The 27,896-nt window shown below is 32.6% G+C and overlaps 4 protein-coding genes across 4 annotated transcripts; all 4 read right to left on the reverse strand.

Moving 5' to 3' along the window:
- Positions 1–3,415: 3,415 nt before the first annotated feature.
- LOC108323753 (heavy metal-associated isoprenylated plant protein 32) lies at positions 3,416–5,974 on the reverse strand. Its single transcript, XM_017556473.2, has 3 exons — positions 5,484–5,974; positions 5,229–5,304; positions 3,416–5,064 (listed from the first exon to the last, which is right to left on the reverse strand). The coding sequence occupies exons 1-3, from the start codon at positions 5,511–5,513 to the stop codon at positions 3,659–3,661; spliced, it is 1,512 nt and encodes a 503-aa protein (XP_017411962.1). The 5' UTR covers positions 5,514–5,974; the 3' UTR covers positions 3,416–3,658.
- A 6,744-nt stretch (positions 5,975–12,718) lies between these two features.
- On the reverse strand, positions 12,719–15,240 carry LOC108318927 (probable E3 ubiquitin-protein ligase LUL4). The gene is made up of 3 exons (XM_017549948.2): positions 14,545–15,240; positions 13,636–14,113; positions 12,719–13,079 (listed from the first exon to the last, which is right to left on the reverse strand). Exons 1-3 carry the CDS (start codon positions 14,991–14,993, stop codon positions 12,966–12,968), a joined length of 1,041 nt encoding a protein of 346 aa, XP_017405437.1. The 5' UTR covers positions 14,994–15,240; the 3' UTR covers positions 12,719–12,965.
- Positions 15,241–16,544: 1,304 nt separating this feature from the next.
- LOC108319016 (uncharacterized) lies at positions 16,545–17,510 on the reverse strand. Its single transcript, XM_017550052.2, has one exon. It carries the CDS (start codon positions 17,267–17,269, stop codon positions 16,814–16,816), a length of 456 nt encoding a protein of 151 aa, XP_017405541.1. The 5' UTR covers positions 17,270–17,510; the 3' UTR covers positions 16,545–16,813.
- A 1,178-nt stretch (positions 17,511–18,688) lies between these two features.
- On the reverse strand, positions 18,689–27,495 carry LOC108323835 (uncharacterized). Its single transcript, XM_017556610.2, has 9 exons — positions 27,248–27,495; positions 26,631–26,692; positions 26,268–26,322; positions 25,761–25,859; positions 25,407–25,493; positions 23,606–23,722; positions 20,077–20,169; positions 19,767–19,797; positions 18,689–19,089 (listed from the first exon to the last, which is right to left on the reverse strand). The coding sequence occupies exons 1-9, from the start codon at positions 27,341–27,343 to the stop codon at positions 18,842–18,844; spliced, it is 888 nt and encodes a 295-aa protein (XP_017412099.1). The 5' UTR covers positions 27,344–27,495; the 3' UTR covers positions 18,689–18,841.
- Positions 27,496–27,896: the final 401 nt, after the last annotated feature.

Raw genomic sequence — 27,896 nt, forward strand, 5'->3', positions numbered from 1 at the left:
CATTTTGAAGATTTAATAGAGTGATAATACAAAAAATTTGAAAAGGAATATGGATTATAAGAGTTAAGATTAAAGATAGTTTAAATATAATTTATTTTTTAACTGGAAAAGTGGAAAAATGATTTTAAAGATCAATTATTATGTTGGAACTATCAAAGATATTGCAAAACTAATCATTTAAAAGAGTATGACTTTGATTTCATCATACCTATCCATTTTAACTTAATGTTGCAATTTTTCTACAACATACGATCTATTGGATTTGTTGGTCAGTCTCTAGCGCAAAGGGTGATACTTTCTCCATAAGTCAAGCCTTTCAATCTCTCTCACTTTCTCTCCTTTTCTTTCTCTTCTTTCTTTCTTTTATTATCATAGGTTTAATTGTTCACTCTTAAATAGTTTCTTACTAGTTTTTAAGATTCTCATAAAATATGGAAAGACCCTATTTTGTTTTGAGAGACTTACACGATACACCACAAATAATTCCTTAAGGGTAATGAATCTACACACCTTAGAAAGTTTTTTTTGTTTGTAATTAAATTTTACGTGGTGTAAGAATTTTGTTTAAGCATAGATTTAATGAAATCATTTATATGAATATCAACCACTTGTAGAAGATCTTGACATGATTTCTAAAGCATTTATCGAGCACCCACATGACCTAGTAAGCGTAACACAATTATAATAACAAGATTCATAAGTTCATATAACTTGTTATACTAATAACATATTGTGTTTTAAGTTTCTCAATTTAAAACTGATTCATATAGTTTGTTATACCAACTTTAATACATTACATCTTATTTAAGACCTAAGATTTATCTTTTTTCTCTTATTTCTTTATCTTACTTTTGTAATATGTGGGAGATTATTGGAGTTATCTAGAATATTACAAAACTAACCCTTTAAAAGAACACTGACCTTGATTTCATCAAGCCCATATCTCTTGTCACAAATCTAAAAAAACATTACATCCACTTCAATTGAATGTTGCAGTTCTTCCACATGCCACAGTTTGTTGGATTCGTTAGCCAGTCTCTATCGCAAGGTGCGGTACTTTCTCCGCAAGTAAAGACTAAGTGGTTTCCTCCGCAAGGTTTATAAATAGATCCCTTTGGCTTTTTGGAAAACACAACTTAGCCTTTCAATCTCTCTCACTTTTTCTCATTTTCTTTCTCCTCTTTTTTTGTTTTTATTAATTTGGATTTAGTTGTTCACTTTTAAAGAGTTTCTTGCTAGTTTTTAAGATCCTAAAAAAATTGAGAAGTTTTTATTATATCTTGGAGGACTCGTGCAATATAGCGTTGATAAGTCCTTAAGAACAATAAATGTACATGCCTTGAGAAGTTTTTTTGTTCATGATTATGTAACCTTTTTGTTCGTGCAACACATTATTTTTGTTCGTGATACATTTAAAAGTCCTACATCACTTAGAAGTTAAGTCAAGGATAATCAAAATATAACTTTGAGATATCTTTTAAAAACAAAATATTGATAAAAATTCTAGATTACAAAATAAATAATACCTTATTATGATTAATTCTAATAATATCATTTAAATTAAATTGAAATTGAAAGAATTTGTTCAAATTAACTTTATAGGTTAATTCCTTCGTCCATTGTCTTTATTTCCAATTCCTCCTAGTTCGCTAGTACAGTTAAATTATCTTATTTTGTTTTGATTGAATTGTATAAAAATCTTAACTTAACTCGTAGTGCTTTTGAGATGTGATATCTTTTTTTTTTCTTTTATTTGTTTATTTTTCCACCAAAGATTTAAAAGAAATATATTTAATCAACTCCTCAATGAAATATATATCGAGATATATGAGAAATAGATAGGCTGAATGTAATATTGCATATTGATGCATATGTTTATATAATAGTATTGGCAGTAAGAGATGAATTGGGTTTGAGTATCTCATTTTCATTTATATTTTTATCTCTAAGGAATATCCGTACCTGTATTTTATGTGTTTATTTAAATATTAATTAAATAAAATTTTTACAAAAAAAAAAGAGAGAGTAAAATTACAACAAATAAAATATGATATGGTCAATTATTAAGTATCAAATGTTAAATGATTATTATTTTTCTTTAACATCATGTATTAAAAAATAAATTATAATTATATAAGTATTAAATGAATATAAAAGCACAATTAGATAAGTTAAATAATTATAAAAAATTGAATATTTATCTTAAAAATAAGTTACTAAAAAGAGCTAAACAAAAATTAATGTTTATTTTTAATATACTCATATTCGTACTTAGTTAATAATATATAATTAATATTGAGATTTTCTGTCAAAATCACAATAAATTTTAATAATACAGAAAACAAATTTAGTTGCTATGTCTCTAGTTAGGTTTGAAGATGAGTTTGTAAGAGTAAAAAAAATAGATATTAGGAAAAAGAGTGTGGAAAATATGAAATTTAAAATGTGAGCTTTTATATAAAATAAAAGATTTTACTTGATAAAATTAGTTTAAAATAAAATAAGATTGGTTAAAATAAAATTAAAATAAGATGTGAGTAATTAGTTTAAATAAAAAACATTTTAATTAGTTAATTATTTGAAACTATTAAATTGTAATTTTATAAAATGGAGGGGAAGCAGGCTCACATGCTTTCATCACATTCCAGCACCCCTCACCCACCCAACAACTCATATCACACTTGGATCACCTCCTAAGCTCCTCACCAATTCACATGTGCAATCTTTTTAAAATATTCTTCCATTCAACCCATCAACGGACCAGATCATTCCATCATAATCATCATCATGTGATCCACCATCACATCCCACCATCCAATCCCAAAATGATGATCAGTGGGACCCACAATCTTCTTCTTCCTGTGCGGTGGCGAAGTGTCAACGGCTTTAGATTTTGGAAATATAAAATAGTTATGGCTTTAGATTTTGGAAATATAAAATAGTTATGTTATGATGTTGGTCTCAAGCCCTTCTCCGCCCCTCTATCTGCATCTGCATCACTCTCCACTCTCACTCTTTTGCATTTGCATTATTGCTTTCAGTCAAATAATTCGGCTTATCGTCTATCCACTCTACCAAATTCTAATTTTAATAATACTATATAACCTTCACGAGATCAATTTCTCTTCTGGCCCCACCCATTCTTTCATTGTATTATTTTGTACGGATTAACTCACTTTCTTTTATAAAGTCGCCATAATTTACTATTTTTTATCTGTTAAATCACTATTTTTTATTTTTTTAAAAATAAATATTAAAAAACAGAAAAAATAATCAGGAACAAAAATTAATTAAATTAAAGTTAAGTTCCTTTTCCCATCTGTTCACAAACTATTCTCTTTTTCTTTTCTACTATTCTCTCTCTCTCTTTCCCATTCACCTATATAAACACATACTTCTACTATACCTCAAAATCTTTGAACAAGAACAATAATAATAGTATTAATTATATTATAAAATCTATAGAACTAGTCCCCTATGGTGAACTAAACCCCTAATTTAACTTAGAGGAATGAAAGGGATGAAAGAAAAATAGAAAAATAAGATACTACAATTATGAAATTGATTTGCATTGTTGTATAATAATATAGATCTGAAATGAGAAACTTGCGAAGAAGCAGATATGCAGAGGCGGTATGAGATGGGATCTGTGATAGATTCACATTACGTTGCAACTGGAGGTGTTCTCATCGCTGAAAAAGTGGGTGTAAGGATCTGGAGGAGGGTAGGGGTAGGGAGGGTACATGTAATTCACCGCCGGCGGAGGTCGGGCGTACATCATTGGCTGGAATCTCTCGTTTCCCATCATTGCTCCCATATGTTGTTGTTGCTGTAACTGTTGTTGATGCTGTAATTGTTGTTGTAACTGTTGTTGATGCTGTAACTGTTGCTGATGCTGTAAAAGTTGCTGCTGCTGCTGCTGCTGGAAAGGGTTTCCAGCCATACCATTCGGACCGCCGCTTTGAATGTATCCACCGCCGTTGAAGGAGGCCGCCGGAAGTCCCTGCACGGCCGGAATGTTCGGCATTGACCTGTTCATGGAACCTACATTCGGCCCGGACATACCTTGGGGACCACCAGCACCCATGTTTCGGAATCCAGCGTTCATTGGTGGTTGAACACCACCTCCACCCATTGGATTACCTTTCTTACCTCCATTCATGTTCATGTTATTGTTAATGTTACCTCCTCCTCCTCCATTGTTATTCTTGTTCCCTCCACCACCGTTTTTACCCTCAAATGCACCACCTCCGTTCTTACCGCCATTGTTGCCACTTTTGTTACCTCCACCCTGGGGGCCACCACCGATGCTGACTCCGCCACCACCCTTTTGTCCTCCCCCATGCACTTGAAACGGAAGAGGTCCTGCACCTTTCTTTCCAGCAACATTATTGGCGGCCTTGGGAACATTCATCATGGTTGGTGGTAATTTCATTTTGTTGGGGGGAAGATCATCCATAACATCATCTTCGTCGTCATCATCAAACTCCTCGTCAAATTCGTCGTCATCGTCAAAATCATCGTCGTCGGTGAAGTCTTCGTCATCCTCTGGAATATCAAACTTAACAGCTTTGGGGTTGGAGTTGTGAGGGGTAAGCTTGAGGTCCTTGAATTGAGGGATGTTCAGATCTTGAAACCCTTTCATCTGCTGAAGTTGTTGTAGCTGTTGCTGGAGCCGCTGCTGCTGCTGGAGCTGTTGGAGCTGGAGCTGCTGCTGCTGCTGGAGCTGCTGGAGCTGTTGAGGATTTGATCCTTGTTGTTGACCACCACCACCACCACCTTTGGGTTGGTTATTTCCACCACCACTCTTGGGATGTTGACCTTTGTTGTTCTGGTTGTGGTTTCCCATACCTTTGAGGTGTTCAATTTGCATGTTCTTGCCCTGGTTGACATTGACAGGGTGGTTCTGGTTATTATTGTGATTGTTGTTGGGTTTAGGTGCAGCTCCCCAGAGTTCTGCATGTTTCCCAGATTTCGCAAGCTTCTTGATGAGAAGGTTGGGGTCCACATTGCCTGAAACCGTCACCTTCCCTTGCTCAGCATCGATCTGTGTGGTGAACACACCTGTAAGCAAGTAAAGAAAGGATGTATTCAGGTGTATTCAAGACTTGTTTCACAAAAATGAGATGGAGATTTTGTTTTCTTCCTCAAACAATAAATGAAAAGCACCGACATTTCTTAAAAAAAAAAGTGAAATCACAAAGGAACTACTGTGATATTTGCCATACCGTCAATTTTCTGCAAGATTTTCTTCACTTTCTGTCTGCACCCATCACAGTGTATGTTCACTTTAAGAACACATTTCTGCGTCCACAAGCAATCCCACAATCACAAACAGAATAAACAAAAGTTTCATGTTTAACAAAGAAGAAACTGAATGGTGACAAAATCATAAATGTCCGAAATACATTAATCACACCAATTAGGAACAAAGGAAAAAAAAAAGTCTGAATAAAGAATGGAGGATGCCATGGATTTGTTACCTGTATCTTCAAGAATTCCTCTTTACTCATGTCTCAGACCCCAAGGAACAAAAAGATTGTAACTTGCAAAACAGCCCAAAAGGGAGGTGATAGATCTGAGCAGCAAATGACAGAAGGGGTAACAGAGGTTCTGTGTTTGGGAAGCAAACATAGAGGAAATGACAGAAAAGAAATGGTTTTGTTGGGTCAGAGTTTGAAGGAGAGAGAGTGGGGAATAGTCATTGAGAGAAAAGAGAGAAGAGAGGAAAATGAGAGATCAGAAGAGCACAGAGAGAATGGTGCCTCCAAGCCTTTGATCTTTGTTGGTGCCTTTATTTATTGGTATTTTGGTATGAAATATAGCTAAGCAGGAGGAGCCTCTGTAATGGTAATAAGAGAGAGTAAGACAGTAACTCCAGAAAGAATTTCGGCTTCCAGGAGAAACTACCTTTAACCACACATTTCTCTCTCCTGGTTTGGTTTTTTGGCTTGGCTCGAAGACTGTAAGACTGTGAGGTAAGAATGCTTAAAAAATCATAAATGACAATGAAGAAGTGAGAGAAGAAAGTATATTTCTTGCAACACTAATTATCACTGGTGAACTGTGTCAGAATTTAAAACAGAAATAAGAAGATACAATTAATTTTAATCAGTGGCTTTTTCGTAAATTAACTTAATCTATACTGCATTATGGTACATTTGTCCTCTTTTCCTTCTCTTTCAACACGCTTTCCTCAATTTGGGTCAAAACACTTGAGCGTTCTCAAGAGTTTACGTTGAATCTATTCATAAAATATCCAACAAGCAACGCATCACATGTTTTTCAAACTAAACTCTAACGTCTCATGATTTTATTCCAACATTTCTCAACTCTTTTAACTTTTATCTTTTAATATAATTAATTCTTTTTTCTGCCATTAAACAGTCTTAATTATTTTTAACTTCCATTTAAGCACAGGTTTTATCAATGTTCTCAATGTGGATAGTCAAATACATGACAGTATATTTTAATAAAAAAATAATGATAATTTTGGTTGTTTTTATGTTAACATGTTTTAATAAAATGTTTGTCTTTTAATAATTCTTCATACTTATTTGTTCACAACAATTCTAAAATTAAATTAAAATAATCTTGATAATCCTTTAAATAATGAATTTGACTAATCTATTATTCAATGAATCCTTCTCCTATGTCAAAGTAAACTTATACTTAAATTCGATAAATTTATGAGGAACTATTGAAGATGTTTTATGTCTTATAAGAACAGTACATTTTTATGAGTCTAAAACTCATTGAAAAACCCTTATACTATTTGTTCCTTTTTGAAAGAAAATAATGGTGTGTGCATACTGGAAAGTGTATATTTAATGCACTGAGTTAGATAGATAGTATATGTATTTATTGTTGGATGAATTCCATTATTCAATTTGTCTATAATTGGCAAACAAGGAAATGCATTATGGAGGAGACTTATCTTATCAATGTCACATTCAATTAAAAATAGTAGCATTCACTACTTTTTTTCTAACAAAAATTGATTGTTGGCATATACTAATGTAAGTGGGTTACCTATTAATAATTTGATAAAATAATATTATTTATTAGACTCCTGGAAACTAATTTAGGTTTCTTGTAAAAAAAAAATCTAAAAAAAAATATATTTTTTTAAATGAAGACATGTTTAAATTCAAGTATGAGTCGTCTTGCAAATCTGACTATCCTTTTGTTTACACGTATTGGAATCAAGCCTTTTAATTTTTGCATATTTTATTATTTCAATTTTATTTTTATATATTTTACATATTTTTATGTTTTATTATTTAATTTCTGTATATTTTCAATTCTTCTTATAGAAAGTAATAGCACACAAATTTTTATTTTTATAATTTATAATTTAATTTTTATAAAATAACTATTCATTTGTAAAACATTTTTTATTTTAAATTTATGTTTGAATGGATAAATAATATTGTAGTTAGGATTTGAAAACATTTTATATAGGTCATATTAAAATATATTTCTCTCTCCTCTGGGTATTATGCAAAAACACTTTTTACTCTTTAAAAGACTATGTTTTCCGTGTGTCTGATTAAAACTTTCCTACCTGAAGAAAAGTTAAAGATGAATGATTATATAAAAAATATAATGAATTATTTTTAATATAATTAATTGTTTTTTAATATATTCCTATATTACAATAAATAAAATTGATTTATTTAAATTTTCATATTTTTAATATATTTTTATTTTGAAATGTATTTTTTTATTTATTAAAATTTAAAAACTATTTTATTCTCAATTTAATTTTAATTTATACTTTTGAAAATTTATTTTTTCACGTCAAATTATTCTTTAAATATATTAATATAAAATCAAATTTGTTTTTTCTTTTTCTATCTCTAATTTGCTCCTTAATCGAAATACACTCTAATTTGTTCCTTAATCGAAATACACTCTAAGGATGAAAATGAAAAGTGCAAAAAAAATAAAAAGTAAAATTGTTTTAATCCAAATAAACCCATTTTTAAACTTTTAAATATTTGTATTAATTTTATTTATCTATCTCTTTGATCATTAGTATATTTACTAAGTTTGAATAATCAAAACAAGTCTATAATTTTTGTATATATTATAAAATTAGACTGCTAAAAAAACTTTTAAAAAAATAATATACTCCACTTGTGAGTGTTTTATTTCACTAATTTTAAACTAATGACTACTTCTACTTCCTCAAATTTTAGACGTAAAGTTGACTTATTCTATTATTTTATGTATTATATATATTAAAATAGTTAATAAATATAAAATAATATAAATAAGTAAGCTTTCAGTATAAATTTTTATTTTATTTTATCAAAATGAATATATTTATAGACTAGTAATTAATTATAATAATAATTTTTAATTAATCTATAATATCTCTATTTTTATTTATAGATAAATTATTTTATTATACCTGTAGTTTTAAGTTTTTTTACTATAGTCCTACATTACATATTAAATTATCTTCTACCAAAATTAAAATAAAATTATGTACTTTTAGACAAGTTCAGATGGTTTTAATTCAAAATTATGTCAAACGTAATTGTTAGATTTTTCTTAAACCATTCTCTTCAGTTCTGATTTTGAAATAATTGGTTAGACACTGAACATGGATTAATCCAGATTCATATATAAACTATCAAAATGTCAAACATCATTATCGAACAGCAGTAAACACTTGAACTCAGTTCACTTTCAAAATAACATTAAATACTTATTAGGTATTATAGTTCCACATAACATCGTTTTCCAACAGCACATAATTTTTTCTACGATCTATTAACTGCATTTTTGTCCATACTTTAGCATAGCCTTTAACTTTAGTTTTTCCCGAAATCTATGCCTTCCCATAGGTTTTAACTACCTCGACAAAACTATTTATCTTATATTTTGAATTGTGTTCTAATTTTTTTTTAAAAATGTTTCACAAATTTTTAAAAAATGATTAATGACATTAACCATATATCATCAACATGTAATCACGTAGCATTGTTATAGTGTTATGATACTATTTGTGTTTGTGTCCAATGTATTTTTTTTAGTTTTTATACATGTATTTGATTCAATTTAATTAATCATATTTTTTTAGGATATAGTACTAAGATAAAATTTATTATTTTTATAAATGTTATATTATATTGATATATCTTTTTTATATTAAAAGTAACTTTTTAACGTATATTATTGGATATTATTAATCTATGTTAATAAAATATGAATTAATAATATATAACGTAAGATGTTAAAAAATCATTTCAAATAAAAACATATTAGTATAATATTTATATAATAATAAATTTGTTCTCAGTTTAAAAAAGAAAATATTATTTTATTTTTAAAAAAATTATCACTAAATTGAATGAAATAAACACACACACACATATATATATATATATATATATATATATATATATATATATATATATAAACTAATTTGAAATAAAAAAAATACACTCACACGTGTGATTCACATCATATGTTAGACTAACACACATGTGATAACAAAATTTTGTACATAAAAATGTAAAAAAGATTAAATATAAATTAATAATCAATAAAACTAATTCACATCATTAACGTAGTTAATAATTTAAAAAAACTAATTAAAACACTTTTTTAAAAATTAAAACAGAATTGAAACTCTTATAAAAAGTTGAAATACAGCTTAAACAGTTGTAATCAAAATGAGAAAACAAACAAGTAATTAAGCTTATTGTTTTTTTATTATGAGAAAAAGAAACGTCCTCTGTGGACACTCATGAAATGAAGAAAATATTCGCTGTAAACCAAAGACAGTTATCATAACTAGAAAAATAAAATAGTATAACTACTACACTACACATTATAGACATAATGAATATATTATTATTATATGTATTTGGGAGAAAAAGTGAAAATGGCCGCATTTGGAATACTGTGGGACCGCCAGAATTTATGGATCTTTTTCCTTTGTGTTGGTGCCAAACTTGTGAAATGAAAATGGAGTTGTAGCTGGTCACGTTTTATGGGCAACTAATTAATTATAAAGTGAAGCTGATTAAATCATGGAAACACTACTTTAACAGCAAATTAGGTGGAAGAAAGCAACCCAAAACTAGGTAGCCCTCGATCAATCACTTCTGCTTTTTTTTTTTTTTTTTTCTCATTCTCCTTCCTTCAAGTTTTCTCTAGCAAACCGAATTATTATTGCACTTCTTAAAAGCCTAAACGGTGATGAAGTCCTTGTAGCTTTTTCCCTTTATCACTTTGAACATGTCACTTTACCATCAAAGAGTGTTTGAACGAACGGTGGTGACAAAGGAAACATAGCAAAATGGTTTTCCTCTCCTTGGTTTGAAGAAAGAGACATCGCACTTATTTTGTATAACAAGACATGGACTTTTTCACGAGTAACAGGTGTACGATGTTTATTATGTCATTGGAAGCATAAGAGCTTAATTTGAACATATCTACATGCCGAGGTTAATAATTAGTGTTTGATAATACGGTGCTGGTGGAGTTTCCAGAACTCAAAGGGCACCCAGAAACTGAACAAAATTGAAAAAGAAGAACGCTTTGGAATACATGATGGTGACTGGCACAAGTATGATATCATAACTTTTATACAAGTGAAGAAATGGTGGGTGATTTTTTGGAGTTTGATAGGGGGTATCTATATTTGGAATGTGAGTTTTAGGGATTGTGTGTGAGGAATGACTTGGGCAGCCATGCAATGCAAAGGCATTACTATTTATGTGGAAGGGTTCACATGGTGTTTGGACAGTGATTGATCAGAGAGAATAGGAATTTTCACACTCAGAGGAAGTGGGGTGAGGAGGGAGAGTATTTATTGAACCTCACCTACAAGAGTACAGTGGCAGTTGCAGTTGAATCTCACACATGGTCTCTTTTTTTTCATATATAGCTTTAGATTTTAGTATGATATCGGGAAAATAATAATAGAGTGTGGGTGTTGAGAGGCTTTGACCACAAGGGAAAGTTTTGATTCCTGTACTGTTCAATTCAACCCTTGATACACTTTAATTATCTCGATTATTCCAAATGATTCAACATTACTAGAAAGTAAATGGTAAATGAATATGTGGTTGGGACTTTCATTTTCTGAGGTCTTGGAGCAGGTTAACTTTCTGGTTGTTTCTTCGTAAAAGATTGGAAAAGATGCCAAACTATGTTGAGTCGGTGTCTTGAAACTGTAAGGAAGTTTTCATGAATTTTGGATGGTATCTTCTCCGGTTTCTTGGTTTTTTAACTTTTCTCTTTTGCTGGACCATACCTCTGAAAAGGTCAGTTAATCATATATGTAAAGTGTTCTCACCCTTCCCTGCCTTGTCCCCATTCATAACTTATAGCATGTCCTAGGAGAGCATGTGTTTTTTCAAACAAAAAGCTCTTACGTTTAACAACAACAACATTTCACACAAAATCTTATCCATCCACATGTCAAAATTCTTATCTGAAAATTTTGGTTTCAATTTCAATTTTGTGCATTAATGTTAGACTTCTCTCAGTTATCATCATAATATGGGTTTATAGGGAACAAAATGAGTAGCAATTACGTTGTGTTGTTTGTTACTTACTCCAGGGACATTGAGATTCATTTCTCATTAGTCTCAAATGGTTTGCTTACACAGATTGATGATTACAGACAAACCCGTGGAGCCGCCTTGTAAACCACCTTACCCTTAACTAAGGTTAGAAGTGTACAGCAAGAAAAGTCATTTTTACCACACAATAATGAATGTTGTGGGGATGGAACATGATTATGATGTCGACAACCATAAGTTTCTTGAAGCACTCAAATCTTTACCTGTTATCATTTTGTAAACTTAATACATGCGTGAAAATTTTTTAGACTTTTATGTCATAAAAATTGTCCTCCAACTTATCAAGAGCTTAGAATAGTTGAACTGTTGAATGAATGGAATTAAATGAATTTTGTTTGATTCTTAATGGTATAATGGTAAAAAGGTTTGATTCTTAATGGTGTAATGGTAAAAAGGTTTCATTCTTAATGGTATAATGGTAAAAAGGTTTCGTGTTGATATTGCATATATGGAATGTCTCTTGCGTATTTGGGTTAGAGTGTGTAAATTTGAGTTCTAAGTTAAAATTAAATTTGTAAAAGCAACCCAAGCTCTACTTTTTACAAAACTAAAAGTTAATGTATGAACATACTTTCGGAATAACTATACATATAATTTATTCTCTAATTTTGTCTTTACTTAAAGGTGTGAAAGTTGAACAGAGAACCCATTTCAAATGAAGTACAACATAACTTGTTACATCCGTTTTACTTTTACATCTTCATTGATTCAAAAGTCATGTCTGAAAACATTTCCAAGCTTCAAAGATTCTGATTTTGCATTTACCTTAACGGTACCTTGTATAGCAATATTAGTTAGTCTTTTTTATTATTCTTTATAGTGAAAAGAAAAACAAGAATCCAAACACCTTGAATTTTTTATTTATATTTTTCTCTTTATACTCTCTACGTCACACTTATGTGATAGACCAACTATTTCAGCTAAGGAACTAAAAATCAGAAGTTCTAAACTTTTTAATCCCTGAAATATGACAGTCAAGAAAGTTGAACATTATCTTTGTATGAATAAATTTAAATTTAACCTTTGAAAATTTCAAACAAATTATTAACATTTACCCTCAACAAAATACATAACGAAGGATTTTGGGCTAACCAAACCAGGCCTACAAATGATCCTCCCTTAAAATATCACTCTAAAAAGAAAAATGATCATCTGTACAATATTTATGACCACAGAGTAACATTCAAAAGCAGTAAAACCACAGATGATCTATTTTTCTCTTTGAGCATCTTACATATGAACTTTCGCACAAAAAAAATACATAAGAACTATAAAGAGGTTGCTGACTGCAATTTACAATAAGAAGAAAAAAAAAAATACCGTGCAGTTCGGCTCTTCTCATAAGGCAAAAAGGTGTCATTGATTGCCAACGTTTATCTTGATCTCTATAAGTTCCTCAATAGGTTGACGGCATATAGGACACTTATTTGATTGAAACCGCAAAGCTTTAGCACACTCACTGCACATGCACTGGAAAGTACAATAGATGTTATCCCAGAAAATCAAAGTAGTGAAATAAAGGAATATAATGCAGCATAATAAACATGCACATGATGTGAAATAACTATGAAAGGAAAGGATCTCTACTACTGAACAATTATTATATACCAGCAAACCAGAATAAAGAAAAGCACTAGATATCAATTCTTCAGTGGTATAGTTTTGACAAAAAAAAATGTATCTACAATTGGAAACAATCAATGAATGATCAAATGAATGCTAGCAAGATTCGACCTTTGAAACCATATTGAAGAGTGGGTGAGCTGACAGAAGAGGATCAGAGGAAGAAAAGAATTATTCAGGTAATGTAAAGATAACCAAGAAAACAAATACAGTCTTTTAGAAGTATTAACTACTACATTTATTTTCTAACTGCAAACTGTTTTGCAGCTACGGAATGATGATAAAATTGAATGCATGAATCATCATTAATGAATCACCCTACGACCTTAGGATGTATTTATTGCTTGAAACTGAGTATGAAAATTCAACAACACATACAAGTTGTTTTGGCCAGATGTCATACCATATGTCGGCAGGGCAAGACAGCAGTGTCCTTGGGTTCAGTCATGCATATTACACACTCCTTTCCATTATCATCAAAATCTGCTGTTGCTGAACTTCCTATTCCATATAACTCTCTGAGCTCATAACGAACATCATCAATCCACAGAATCTGCCTAACTACTTTTACTTGGAAAGGACCAACACCGTTGCTTTTTTCTAAGACAGCTTGAGTTATTTGCATGTGAGGGGATGCATCCAGTACAGAAATACTATTAGTTTCAGCACATATGACAAGGGGAAATACATCTTCTCCGGGTGAGGGTCGAGAAAGATCATCCAACTCAAAAAAGCCTAGGTCAATGCCTGTTCCTGAAGGCTGACAAAATTTCTGGCCAGCCCCTTTTTGAAAGGGGAATGTGATTGGCTCAAACAAATCAGGAAACAGTGGATTAAACCTACAATTTTCTTCTTCTTTGGCTAAGTAGAAGATAGTAATGCTGCCCATTACAAAATAAAAGGAGTAAAGAAAGTTAGGCAAGCAAAAAATATTCCATTATAAACATTTAATATTCATTCTAAGTTCAAACATTCTCTTTCCAGAGCAATCAACTTAAAATAATCAATCAAACCGGTTGCAGCTCTAACCCACAGATTGTGGTTTGGACGTGCTTTCATTGGCAAGTGAACTTGTTCAGATAAGTCAGCCAAAGCAACATTGTGTTCCATACTTTAAAACTAATAACCAGAGCATGCACAAAAATAATTGTGAACATTGTTGTACTGGTTCATTGGATTAAAGTCTAACTACAAGCAAGAATTATACACGTCTCTAGTAAGTAGATATTATTTTGAACTATAAAATACAATGACACAGGAAATATCTAAAATTTGTGGAAAGGAAGAGAGAGAGAGAGAGAATTGAGATTACCTGCCATCAAAGAGGGCATCGAAATCAAAGGAAATCAAGTGGTGATCTGGATTGTTAGGATCTATGCAGAGGTGTAGCGTGTGTTTATGCAAATTGACATCGTTCCTTATCTTCTTAGTGGTTTGATGATCGACATAGGGTGGCGGCGAAAGATGAATATCGTTTCCCCCCTCATTTGCATACAAGGGCTGCTGATGAAGCATCACAGAATTGGCAGTGTAGACATTTGGGTAATACTGAGCAGGAGGACCCACATAGCCGGTGGCGGCAGAGGTAGAAGCAGAAGGGTTGGATGAGGTGATAAAGTAACCTTGTGGAGGCGGTGCTGGTGGTGGCAGAAGCGGCGGAGGATAATAGTAAGGTGGTGGGAGATGTGGAGGATGAGGATGAGGATGAAAGTAGGTGCTTCTTCTTCTTCTTCTGTTATTGTTACTCCATGAAACTCCCATCTCAAAATTCACAACCAAGAACTGGTGCTGCTGTTATGGGAACAAAGGAAGAGGGAAATAATGGGTGAGTCAGGTGCAGCAGATCCGGTGATTCTTAGGAGCTGCCATTGCTGTCACCATTCATCACATTATTCTCTACTAAACCAATCACCATTTTTTAGTACTTCACTTTCCCTTTACTTGGATGAACTCCACTATCCATATTTTTAATCATTTTTGTTCTCACTATTTAATTAACACTTTCTTCAGTATACCACCATCATCTCAATCTTCTGCGTTTCTTTCTTTCTTTATTTCAATTGTTATTATGTTTTTGAAATAAATAAATGAAATACAGATTAAAATACACAAGTTAATAAAAACTGAAACATTTTTTTTTATAAAGCACTATTAACTTATGTGTAAGGTTTCTTTGTGTAATTTCCCTAAATTATAATTTTTTTATATACTAGTTGTCATATTTTTTGAAAATTAAAAAACTCTGCAATAGTTTCTTTACAATTGTTACCATAGATAATATTGGTGATAATTTAAATGTAACTTTTGTAGTATGGTGTCTTATACATACAATGGGACTATTAAAATACTTGCATGATTATAATTATTGATTCAAATATATTACGTATAACGACAAAATCATATAACAACGATGATGTTTTATATATGACAATAATTAAAACTACTTTTAAATATCCCAAGTTTTAGTGACAGTTGTATTCTTGTAGGTAGAAGAAAGGTTTTAACCGTTGTTGAAAGAGAGATTTAATCTTCAATTATTTTTGTTTCCATCCTGTGAACTAAGGGAGAAAATTAGTTGAATTTTATAATATTTTTTAAAGAGATGATTAGTATTATTTCTTCCATCTTGGTTATTTTAACATCATCAACCAACTTTATAACTTCCGACATTTTAAAACCAATATGACTAAACTCATTGAAAATTATTTATTTGATTTTTTTAATTATTGTGCTTCATTAGAATATTTTTTGTTAAATTTATGTTACTAAAAAGATTTTTTTTGTCATAAAAATATTAATATGTACTGTATGATCGTCTGATCAGTCACAGATTCGATGATCGATCTTGGTTCGAACTATCTCACAAGTCAATTGAGAGACTGTCGGTCATCAGTTAGATTAATTAACTTTAGTGTTGATCAACTCAAAAATAAAGTATGATTATCTACATTGAATCGTGATTAGGTCAATATTAATTAAAAGTTAACTCTAAAACTTATAAATACAAGTTTGAGATAACGAGATATTTGATATGTATTTAGTATGCTATTAATTTTCTAACCGCTAATGTTGAGCTAAGTTCCGAGCAATTTGGACAAAGGTATAGACATCTTGAACTTCAGGACAATCTTCATGGTTCCAGACAACTCACTAAACCTTGGACGGTTAACCTTGATCCTATACTTCGAAACACCGTATATTTAAATTCATTACTTACTTTGTCATTGTCATGTATGAGGGTTTAAGGAAGATAAACCCACAATTCAAAGGAGTTCACATCTACTGCATATGGGAGATTCAGAGTCCACTGTGTGGCACAAGAACCTGTGTAACATTCTCCAATTCACAAACAGCGCAACAGAAGAAAGAACTCTATTATTACAAAAACTAGATCAAGTGTGGTCGGGAAGTTCATTCTTATGCTTTCAATACACTAATTAAACACGAGGCCATGAAATATTGAATCACACAATATTGGAGGGGGAATTGAAACCCCACGTGAAATAAAGAAAACAAAGAAACAATATCTAACTCATGACAAACAAACTTGAAAAGTATGCCGAGAAGAATGAAATTAAAATTCAGCAGAAATCTGGCCTTGTTCTCTTCCGAACAGATATAGAACCTCTCTGATGATCCCAAAAGACTTTGATTTCAGAAGAATCCCTGAGATCCTCGAGGCTAATATACTGCTGCTTAGCCATCCTTAAGGAATGACACCCTGTGTCATGAATCCAAATATAAGGGTGACATGTTTCATCATAGTAATACAACAAACTCTTGAAACTTCCTCCAACACTGCCACTTCTTCCAGGCATGTAAGCCTTATATATGCTTTTACATTTCAGTCTTTTAGAAGACCCTGGCTTCAAAGTGTGAATCTTCTTCAGTATTGATCCCACCCTTATTTGCAGCTCCACTGGCCGATCACTGAGGTTCCATATCCTTGTCCCATATCCAGAACCTTGAGTGTGATCTCGACAACCATCAAAGCAGCCACCCAAAGATAGAAGGCTAAAACCTTGCACTTTTCCCATCAGGGATACTGCTGCTTCTTCTTGATCACCAACTTCCACACAATATATGTTTTTGTGCAATAGAAACTTCACTATGTATATAATATAACCACCCGACAAATTATGCTTTTTCTGATAAAGTTCAATTACTTTACAAACTTTCTCAATTCTAAGGCCATGGAAAGAATCTGCAGTAACCTTGCACTTTAGACTCCTCACAGGGACAGAATATTGTTTAGCCCTTCCATCAAGGAAGTGATAGGGTCTTTAGACGTCAAGATTCAACAAGAAGACAGTGGAAAAGTTCATTGGCACTGACAAAATTGTTTAAAAATTGCTAGAACAGCTTTTCCTTTTGTTTAGTTGGGAAAGAAAAAGATGTTGGCATTTGACAACAGTAGCACTCATTCAAAGATTCATGATGAGGTCTCATATGATGATGCCTCACCTTTATTGAGAGGGCGAGTTGCTTTTGATTCAATCCAAGTTGAATAAATGACATTACCCGAAATAAGCAATTATTTTATTTTCTCCTACTGTGCATTGAGCTCTTGACTTTTTACTTTCTGGTCAAGTTCTCTTTGGAGTGAGAAAAGAACCTTGTAACGAGCATGACTTGAGGCTGTTGGTTGTAACAAAACATTGATTTGGTAGTTAGTGTTGGTTGCTGTCAGTCCTATTCTGTCAGTACAAAATCAATAACACTGCAAAGCTAATAACTCGAGTTATGTCTACACATTTATTTATTTACTTTGCATCATAAATATACAATAACAACACTTTCCTAACTAGGATAGAGTTGACTAACCGAGTAAAATAATTTAAATTATCATCCAATAACAACTTACCTTTATTGATTTTTACAAAAATGATCTAAAAGTTATAGCACCAATAATTTAGAATTAGATGACAGTAGGACATTGTTTTAGAAATTATTGTGATTAGATGCATAGTAATTAAAATCATTAAAATATAGTTAGTACAAAATGTTAGGTGAATAAAACAGGTAAAGTACAAAGGGTGGAGAGACGTAAGACACAATACACTTTTATTTCAGAACAAGCAACAAATCTTAATGATTAGATCATAATATAATCAACAAAAAGGGATACTGTCCTTATTTTATCATAGTGATTAACCATATACAGGGGCATAACACCAGGTATCAACATTCAATCTATTCCGATCAGTCTTGTAACTCCATAATTGAATTTCTTATAAGTACACTACTTTGCCATCCTAGATAGAGGTGTCCCAATAATAGCAATATCATTGGAGTGGTTCAAGTCAAAGTAATCAAGAATATTGGTTCACCAAGCATCTGAACCGTTGAATTCAAAGTAAGAACACAATGAGCTAGGATGAATTAGTAATGTTTGTGCATACAAGATTGATAGAGCAGAAAAAAATTAGGGAAAACACGTCTAGTCACAATCCAGATTACAAAACTGAAAACCATAGAATAAGATGAACTTTTCTGCCGTTAGACAAATTCAATAACCTCATTTTGGTTGTATGACTAACCATGTATGTCACCAACTACATCTCTAATTCCAAAACTGTACAAATCACAAAATAAGAAGCAACTACTGTTTAATTTAAAATAAAAGAATGTTCTTTAAAAGGAGGGGTGGGGAAAGAATTTACACAATGGAATTTAATTTCATGATTCTCTTCATTCTGGTCTGTCTTATTTATGAGAGGCTGATTGAGATCTACTGAAGGTTCAGTGGCAATTGGTAGCTCCGGTGAAGATGCATTGTCATCCGTATCTGTACACTCAGCCAAGGCTTTATCTAAAGCAGACTTGGCAACTTTTGTAACCCATATCATGAGAACCACTGCCCATACCCGAAAATAATATTTCAGCCAGGCATTAATCAAAGAAAATAATGGACCCTAGGTTTTAAACAACTTTTCCAAGCTCAAAAATCTCAACTTTCATTACGGTCTATAATCAAGTGTGGATTCTCCAATCTTATACTTCTATGGTTATCACCACATGAAACACATCACACCTAACATTACATTACACATTAATTCTAAATAACAGTAACATGCTAATAAAAGAACTAATCTATGTGAAAATCTTGTTTCCTAACATAACTTGCCACTTTTCCCACCCAGACCACACTACATTTATTGCTGAAAATCCAAAGCAATATAAGCATAAACCAGCTAAGGAATTGACCAAAACATTTAACAAAATGAGATAAATGATGGTGTGCTATCACTGGTTTGCTTGCTAAAACTTCAAATTCATTTTCTTCTGCCTGGTACTTAAAAATTTAATAGGCAAAAATATGCACACAAAAATAAAGCCGCTGGACAGAGTATGCAACTCTTAAAAGCCACTCATCAGTGACCCAGCAATTGCAGCTAAGCTGCTAGTATACAGAGCAACAAAACCTCACATGCAAGGAAAAGAGGAGCAAGACACGCATGAGAAAGAGAATAATTTCTGGATAGAGCACGCTAGTTTCACATTCTATGTTTGTGCGGATGCTACATAGCTTACCAGATATCACCAAGCCAGAAATGATCCAAGGCTGCATCCAAAAGAAAAATAAATGTATGTTACATATGAGATAGATCTCATCTACTTGATTCAATCAAGACAATCAAAGGTATTGGATATCCCATATCAACTAAAGACATTATAATATATAGGTAAGTAGATGCAAACCTCATCTTACCAAGCTACTTTTGTGAGACTTCGTAAGGTGAGATTGAGTAGGCTTAAAGTCCACTATCTAAGATGATACATTATCAAAACCTATCCTAACCAGGGTCTCTTAGATGTTAATATAGAGCATAGTTTTTCATACCAAATGAGTCTTTGAGAATTCTCCCCAACCACGTGTCACGTCTGATAGATCCTTGAGCGTAGTTCCAACATATACTAGAGCCAGTGTTAATGGCTACAACAATAACAATAAAACATTTCAAATTCAGACTAATGCAAATAGTGATATACTTACTAATACTCTACAAACATCAAACTTAAATATGTATTCTTAATAGTTTAATTTAATGCACTTTCTTCCTAGAACATAAGTGGTGAACAAATAAATCACAAGGATGATTACTTGCTGAATGCACTTGTTGATCCAATATTGCCATAGTTCTCTTTTAAATCAACTGATCTCAAACTTTTCATATTTTTACAAATCATTTTAAAGTTTAACTATATCCACTATCCATTTCTATGCACAACATGCTTTCAATGTGGCACAACTAAAGATACGGCATGGGTAACTACAAAGTTTAAAGTTGTCATGTTTTTCCATTAATCATGTTAGATACCACATTTAATACATTTTAGATATGGGAATATAAAAATAAAGGTGCTTTGTCACCTTTTTTTAATTGGTTCACTTTGATATTTAGGGTCCTAGTCATGTCTATTCAACTTCGAGCTACAATTATTTTGTCACTTCCAAACTTTTTCCATTGATTTGATTATTCCTAATAATTATTTTTCTATATGTCAAGTTTTTCTCTACTAAATTCAAAATCATTTGGTTTTTCTGTTAAAATTGTGCATAAATAATTCTTGCGCACAATTGTCTTCCCAATTTCTAGTCTCTTTGACTTCACAAGAGATTATTATTCATCAAATATTAGTGCTCACACACCGTAGCTAATTGCTATTGCCCAAAGCAAGAATCTACACATGATTGAAATTGAGCATGCCTTCTTCACCATACTGTTCCTTTTCACTTTTAGGGTCATACATATAGTTAATTGAAACAAGTTTATTCCTTTCTCTTCTCTTCGCAATCAAATTTCCCACGCTCCTTTGTAACCACAATAGGAACATTACCCCGTTTGTCTCTATGTCTTGGGATGCACAAGTTTTGTGCATGACTTCATTATAGGTAAAGAAAAACCTTTGCAAAATCTCTTGAATTACCTTATTTGGGTTAGTCATTCTTCTGAAATAGCTATCATTTTTTTTTGTCCTCAACTTTAATGACATTTTTACTAACATCCCCTTTTATTAGACTTGCCTTTTCATCTCCTATTTTGTTGTATTAGATACTATAGATTGTAGTGGTACTTCCTCAGTTGACCCTCCAACCTCATCAACAATTTCAATTACCCTTTTAATCGTCAATTGCTAAAGTTTTCTGTCTAGCGTAGTTGTTTTTAGCTCTGCCTTAGTACAATGCAGTATAACTCATCTTCTCCATTCATTCTCCTTTTGGAAAATGCATTTATCTTGTTTATGAATGACAAGAATGATACTTAATGACTCAAATCCAACCTTTTCAGTTAATTTCAGACAAAAGACTCTGGACCTTGCAGATACCTTTCAGGACTGATGTTTTGGTATTCTAACTAAAGCCAATATACTAGATTGTCATCCTAGTGATATTAAGCTTAATCGAGGTTAAGAAGAGCCCTTAGAAGACCAAAAGACATTTAAGTATACTCAATTATCTCACTGTGGTGACTCAATGAGATGTCATGTGTAATCTTCAATACATAAAAAATGAATAAGGACAATGACTACTATATGAACATACAAGCAATGCCAAAAAATCGCTTGTTATTGTAATGCTGAGAGATAGGATCACTATCACATATGAGATATAGTTCTGGGTATTGTTTTTAAAATGGAGGTCATTCAACTTGGGCGTAAGAAGTAGAGCATGCTAGATCTCAAGCAAACGTTGATTATCGTGCTACTATAACAATTGCATGCAAGATTACATGGCTTAGGCAACTACTCCAACAACTAACAAACTTTATTTGTGACAATCAAGTTGCACTTCACATTGCATCAAGTCCAATCTTCCATGAATAGACCAAACACAAATAGATTTTCATTTAAAAAATTGTGAGAGAAGGTGCTTTAAGAAGAAATCACTATTGACTTTGTCAACTCAGACCAACATGTTTATTAAATCCCTTAGAGGCTCTCTCATATTGACTACATGTGTTAGGGAACTAATTGTATCTAGTAGAAGAAGAAACATTACCCAGCCTAACTGCCTGGTAGTTAGGTAAGTCAGTATAAAAGGGGTGGGTTGGTTGGTGAGAGAGGGGAGTTTTGGAGTGTTATTGTTTGGCGGGAACTCTTGTAGTTCTTTGGAGGGAGGTTAAGCTCTCGGGCACACAGTGTATCTTGTACTCTTGATTCTTTGGTAATACAAGGAGGTTATTCAGTGTGAGTGGGTGTTACTGGGTTTCTATAGGTTCTTGATTGTAAGGACCTATCAACATGTGTGACAAACTAGGCTAATATGATATGTAGGTTTTAGCTTGAGAGGGAATAGTCATATTGATTACAGGTTACATGTGGAAATAGTTGTCCAGTAGAAATCAAAGATGTAGTGCAACAATTTAGGGGTTTGATTTATTCTTATGTATTTATGAATGATTTCATTGTACACTAATATGTGACTATAAAACAAGAGGTATGTGTGGACATACGACTTATAACATTCAAATACATTTCTTCTTTTATAAATCCTATTCTTTCATAATTTAATATTGAAAACCATCTGGACAAACTTTTTTCCTAATACAGAATGCAAGAAGTGACAGCCACAAGAAAAGCCAATTAATTCTTAGCAAGTTTTACTTTTGTAACTAGGACTGTAACAGATTGACAGACTTAAGCCTGACCTACATCACAATTACTTAGACCGAGTCTTGCCCATTTATCTATAGTAGACTATTTTGAAAGCCTTGACCTACTTGTTGTAAAGTTTGGTCGGGCCTGAAAGCCAATTTACGTGACTTGTTATGTAAAAGATCAGTGGACCTTCTTCATCACCTAAATCGTTTCAATTTTCTAAGACTAATGTTAATATAAAAAACATGAACAATAAGTCATTCAATTAAAGATAGACTTGTTAGTTGTGGTCCTCTCCAAAAAATAATTAAATTTTATTAAAAGATCATTACTACCAAACGAAAGAGAAAATTAAAAAACTCAATACTACTGTTAATTAGAAATAGAAATCAAACAACCATTGTCCATCAAACATGGTATCCAAACTATTTTTAATAAGTTCATACTCATCCAACAAAAAACTCAAAAACACATCCACAAGGAGTGAAACTCCACAACAGAAATTGACAAGTTAGTCTTGCAGGCCTGATAGGCTTTTCTAATAGCCTAAGCCTGTTTTTAATTAAATAGGTTTTCAAAAAGCCTTAGCATGGCCTTAATATTAAACAGGCCAAGTTAGGCCATAGACCCCAACAAGATACCTGTGAAATAGGTGTAGACAAAATCAAGGTGTCCATGAATGATTTTCCTATTCGTAATGCATGAGAATAGAATTTCATTGCTAAGGGTAAATCCTCCTACATATAATTGATCAGAGATAAAGAAGATACCATCATTCCTAACCAGGAAGTCAGTGTGTATTCCCCCAATGGAACAGGCGTCACAGACAGGAAGTAATTTAATAAGCTAAATGGTACAAAAGGAGCAAGCCGAAGGAGTATCGAAATCTGTAATGACAGAAGTTGAAACATTCAGATATTCAGTTATGAAAAAAAATGAACAGGATATCATGAAAATATGATTAAGAAAAAATCTAAGCAATTATCAGTATACATAATAATAGCCTTTCTTGTTTGTTTTAACAGGCAATCAAAACTATGCATCATAATTCCAGACATGTCACACTATACATAACTACGACCGGTTGCTCTTCTTGAGCCAGATCAGAAACAAGAATTCCAAAAGAACAAAACAAGATAAAAACAAGTGGAATATTATAAAATAAAGGTATAATACCTATTTTGGTCCCAATTTTGGTTGGGAATGTTCGAAATGGTCCCAATTTTTTGTTGTTGTTTAATGTAGTCCTAAAGAATGTAATTTGGGTTCAATTTGGTCCTTTTTGCAAACATCGTTTAAATCGTTAACGGACATATGTCCTACAGAGTGAAATGTCATGTATTTACTTATGTGGAGTCCTTTCTGGCGTTGTGAGTTGGATTTATTATTTTTGAAATTCTATTTCTTTGGAGTCCTTTGCTGCTCTTCTTCTTTGGTGTTGCGCGATCAGAGACAAAGAAAGAGTTTTTCTGTTGCAGATCTGTGCTTGTGATTGTAGGGTTTCTGATGCAAAGAAGGTGTAAGGGAAAGCTTGCTTATGCGCAGCGAGAAGAAACGAAGATAGGATCTTGCCCCTTTTATTCGCGGCGGCTCATGGCGGCGCGATGGTGCTTGCAAGAATGGCCGCTTCAATCTGATTTCTGGGAATGATTTGCAGGGGGTGAATGGAGACAGTGCGAGCGAGTGGAGGAGACTGATGGAGAACACGCAATTCTGTTTCACGTTTTTGCGTTCTGGGTTTGTGCGTCAATGGAGGATTCGCGGTGGTTGTTGGGTTTGTTGTTTTTCTGATTGCAGGTTCGGTGATTGTGGATGGAGAAGATGAAATCGCTATCTGGTGGAGGATCTCGCGACTGACAGTGAGTTTGATGGTGGTGGAGAATGACAGCCTGATAAAGGTTTCATGGTGGAGATGGAAGTCGAGGAAGACGCTGAAGATGATGATGGAGGACTCGCGACTTTGGCGTTCGCGTTCTGTATTGGTGACGGTGGTGGCTACCGGCAGCGACGGTGGTGGCTACCGGCGGCGACGCTGGTGAGAATGATGGGTGGTGGTCCGATGCTGGGTTTGGTGGTCGTCTAGTGACGGCACAATTTCATGGTGGCGGCACAACGTGGCTGACGGTGGCATTGGCTAGGTTAGGGAACTAGGGTTTATGTGGAGAAGATGATGATGTGTCAAGGGTAGTGACGTGACAACCACTGATTGGTTAATCCAACTCACAACGCCACAAAATGATTTTCAAAAATAATAAATCCAACTCACAACGCGACAAATGACTCCATGTAAGCCAATACATGACATTTCACTCTGTAAGTGCACATCAAGACATCTGCCCGTTAACGATTTAAACGACGTTTGCAAAAAGGACCAAATTGAACACAAATTACATTCTTTAGGACAACATTAAACAACAACAAAAAATTCGGACCAATTCGAACATTCCCAACCAAAATTGGGACCAAAACAGGTATTATACCTAAAATAAACATCAAAAGCACAAAAACTTGAAAAAAAGTTATTGAATGTTGGAGATTTAATAAAATCATTCAATTATTGAGTCTACAAACCTTAAAGCCTGATTTCTGAATTGCAATTGTTACTAATTTAAACTGAGGGTAATCCTTCAACCTTGAAACAACAAGTGATTTCCCAATCTGCGGATAGAAAAATACAGGAATGGCCTCAGGAAACAAATAACTATATAATACAGAAACAAACAATTAGAAGGCTAAGAAGATTTCAAGGACAATGCACATCAAGAAAGGCAAAGGGATAAAGAGCATATTGTACTAGAGAAAAACTTAAATTCATAAGTTTTGCCATAGGAACTAGGAAACTAAAAAGTCAATCAATCATGCCATAACTCTATTTCTCTTTAATTTGAAAAAAGAAACTGATAAATATAAAACTGGGAAACTTACTGTTCTACCAACAAGGAATGCAGCTACAGAGCCAACAGTTGAACCAATAGAGTCAGCAATGAAGCCAATTGGAAGGCCAAATAGATAACCACCCCCAAGCTGAACAAAAAGTATCAGGTAAAGTGACTCAAAAAAATAAGCTTACTTCTTTATCAGATAATTGAAAAGGAGATGTAAAGCATTGAGTGAACTGTTTATAATGCACACAGTTTGTTATACAATAGTGGAGGTGTTTGAAACATGCATCAAATATGAACACAAAATATATATTGTAAAAGTAATAGTATAGTGAACAATGTTGCCTATTTTGCAGAACTTAAATAGCTAAATGATGACCTGTGACAAATTCAATTTGAAAATTTATAAGTTCTTAAAGATAGGAATCGCAAATACCAAACAATTTTTTAAAGAACATTTATCAACGAAAATGCAGACAGGCCACAGTTCTTAAACAGGTAGTTGAGAATTATATATTCTACAAGAAGTACAAATATAAAAAATTCTTACAGTAAGTACAGAGGCTGGAACTGCCAAGATAGTCAATGGTATGTAAACAGCTATCCTGAAAATTACCCAAAAACATAGGTTCACCGTTCACGTATTCAAGTCAGTTGTTAGCTTGATATGCTAATATGCCAATTCGTATATGCTACACATATAAAATTCCTTTTCATGATACTATGAATAGCATAAAGCCTATCATGAATGAAAGCACATGACAATCTCCTGTAAAGATGGCCTTTACAAATTGCAGCCCAAACTAAAGCAATTACATGATAGTAAAGAGTATAATGATTACTAGATTTTAAAAACAAAAGGTGATAGTCACCAAGTGGAAATTTCAGTGGTGAATAATTGAAATATACTTACAGAGCAAGTGGACCCCATGGCCCAAGATTACTATCAATCCATACCAATAAGTCCTTCAGAATCTGTAGAGCCAAAATAGAGAGTAATAGATTCAAAATCTCTACCCAACCAGAGCTGTTCGGAAAGAAAATTCAAATGCGGTGCTTATAATAAATAATACAGTAAAAGTAGCATTTTGACTTGTATGCACGAACAAGGGAGTGGGAATTCCCAGTGGTAAAACAAACTCTCTATCCTTTATTCTTTTCCTCTTTTCACAATAAGAAACCAAACCAAATTAAAAAAAAAAAATCCCCATTTTCTAATGATTTTCCAAATTTAAAAACTGCACAATTTGAAACTAAGCGTTATTATCCCGTGATGAAATTCTTGTATGCAAACACCACTTGAAAATTTTCCTACCTCAAGTGAGTAGTAATGAGAGAATCAACTACTATCAAACCCCATTGCATGGAAGAAGCCGCAGACACAAGGTACTGTCAAGGAAATTAATCAATTGAACAAAAATGCATCCACCCCATTCAATGTTCAAACAAAAAGAACTAAAAGAACTAGATATTTTGTCTTGTACAGGGAAATAGAAGAACCCAGAAGTGAAATTGGATTAAAAAAACAACCTTGTCAACTGGGAGGGTTGAACAAGCAACAACAATGGCAGCAACGAGGAGTATCAGAAGAGTGATGTTGAGAGCAGAGGTCCACGTGAAAGACATGGTGGTTAGTTCATCCAAGCCCAAGGAAGAAAGGGATGAATCATCACTTAAAATATGGTCCTTTGATCTTATCTGATCATTCTCTCTCCCTTTCTGTCTCCAAAATTTAATTCCTGAACAACACACATGACCGCTTCCTTGCCTCTGTAGGTTACTTACACCTCAACTACTACACTAAACTATTTCTTATTAATGTCCTGATAATGATGTTTTCGTCTATCAATATTTTACCATGTTTAGAATTAAAAAAAAATATGTTCAACAAGTTTTTACTCTATTCGACACTATTTTTATTATTTTTAATTATTTTTTTATAAACACAATTTCAGTTTTATTGTGACCATTTTATTTTTATAATAAACAAATTGTCAAATAGTAATTATTAGTATGAAGATTTTTTTTTTTAAATAACTGTCTTCATTTTATTTTTAACACGAGAGACATTTATTTTTAAAAGAAATTGACACTATATTTATAAGATAACTTTATATTTTTATTAAATATTGTAAATATGTAATTTTTTTATTTATAAATAATGAGAAGAAAAAATTAA

This window comes from Vigna angularis, chromosome 1, assembly GCF_016808095.1.
Source record: "Vigna angularis cultivar LongXiaoDou No.4 chromosome 1, ASM1680809v1, whole genome shotgun sequence".
In the NCBI taxonomy this organism is placed as follows: domain Eukaryota; kingdom Viridiplantae; phylum Streptophyta; class Magnoliopsida; order Fabales; family Fabaceae; genus Vigna; species Vigna angularis.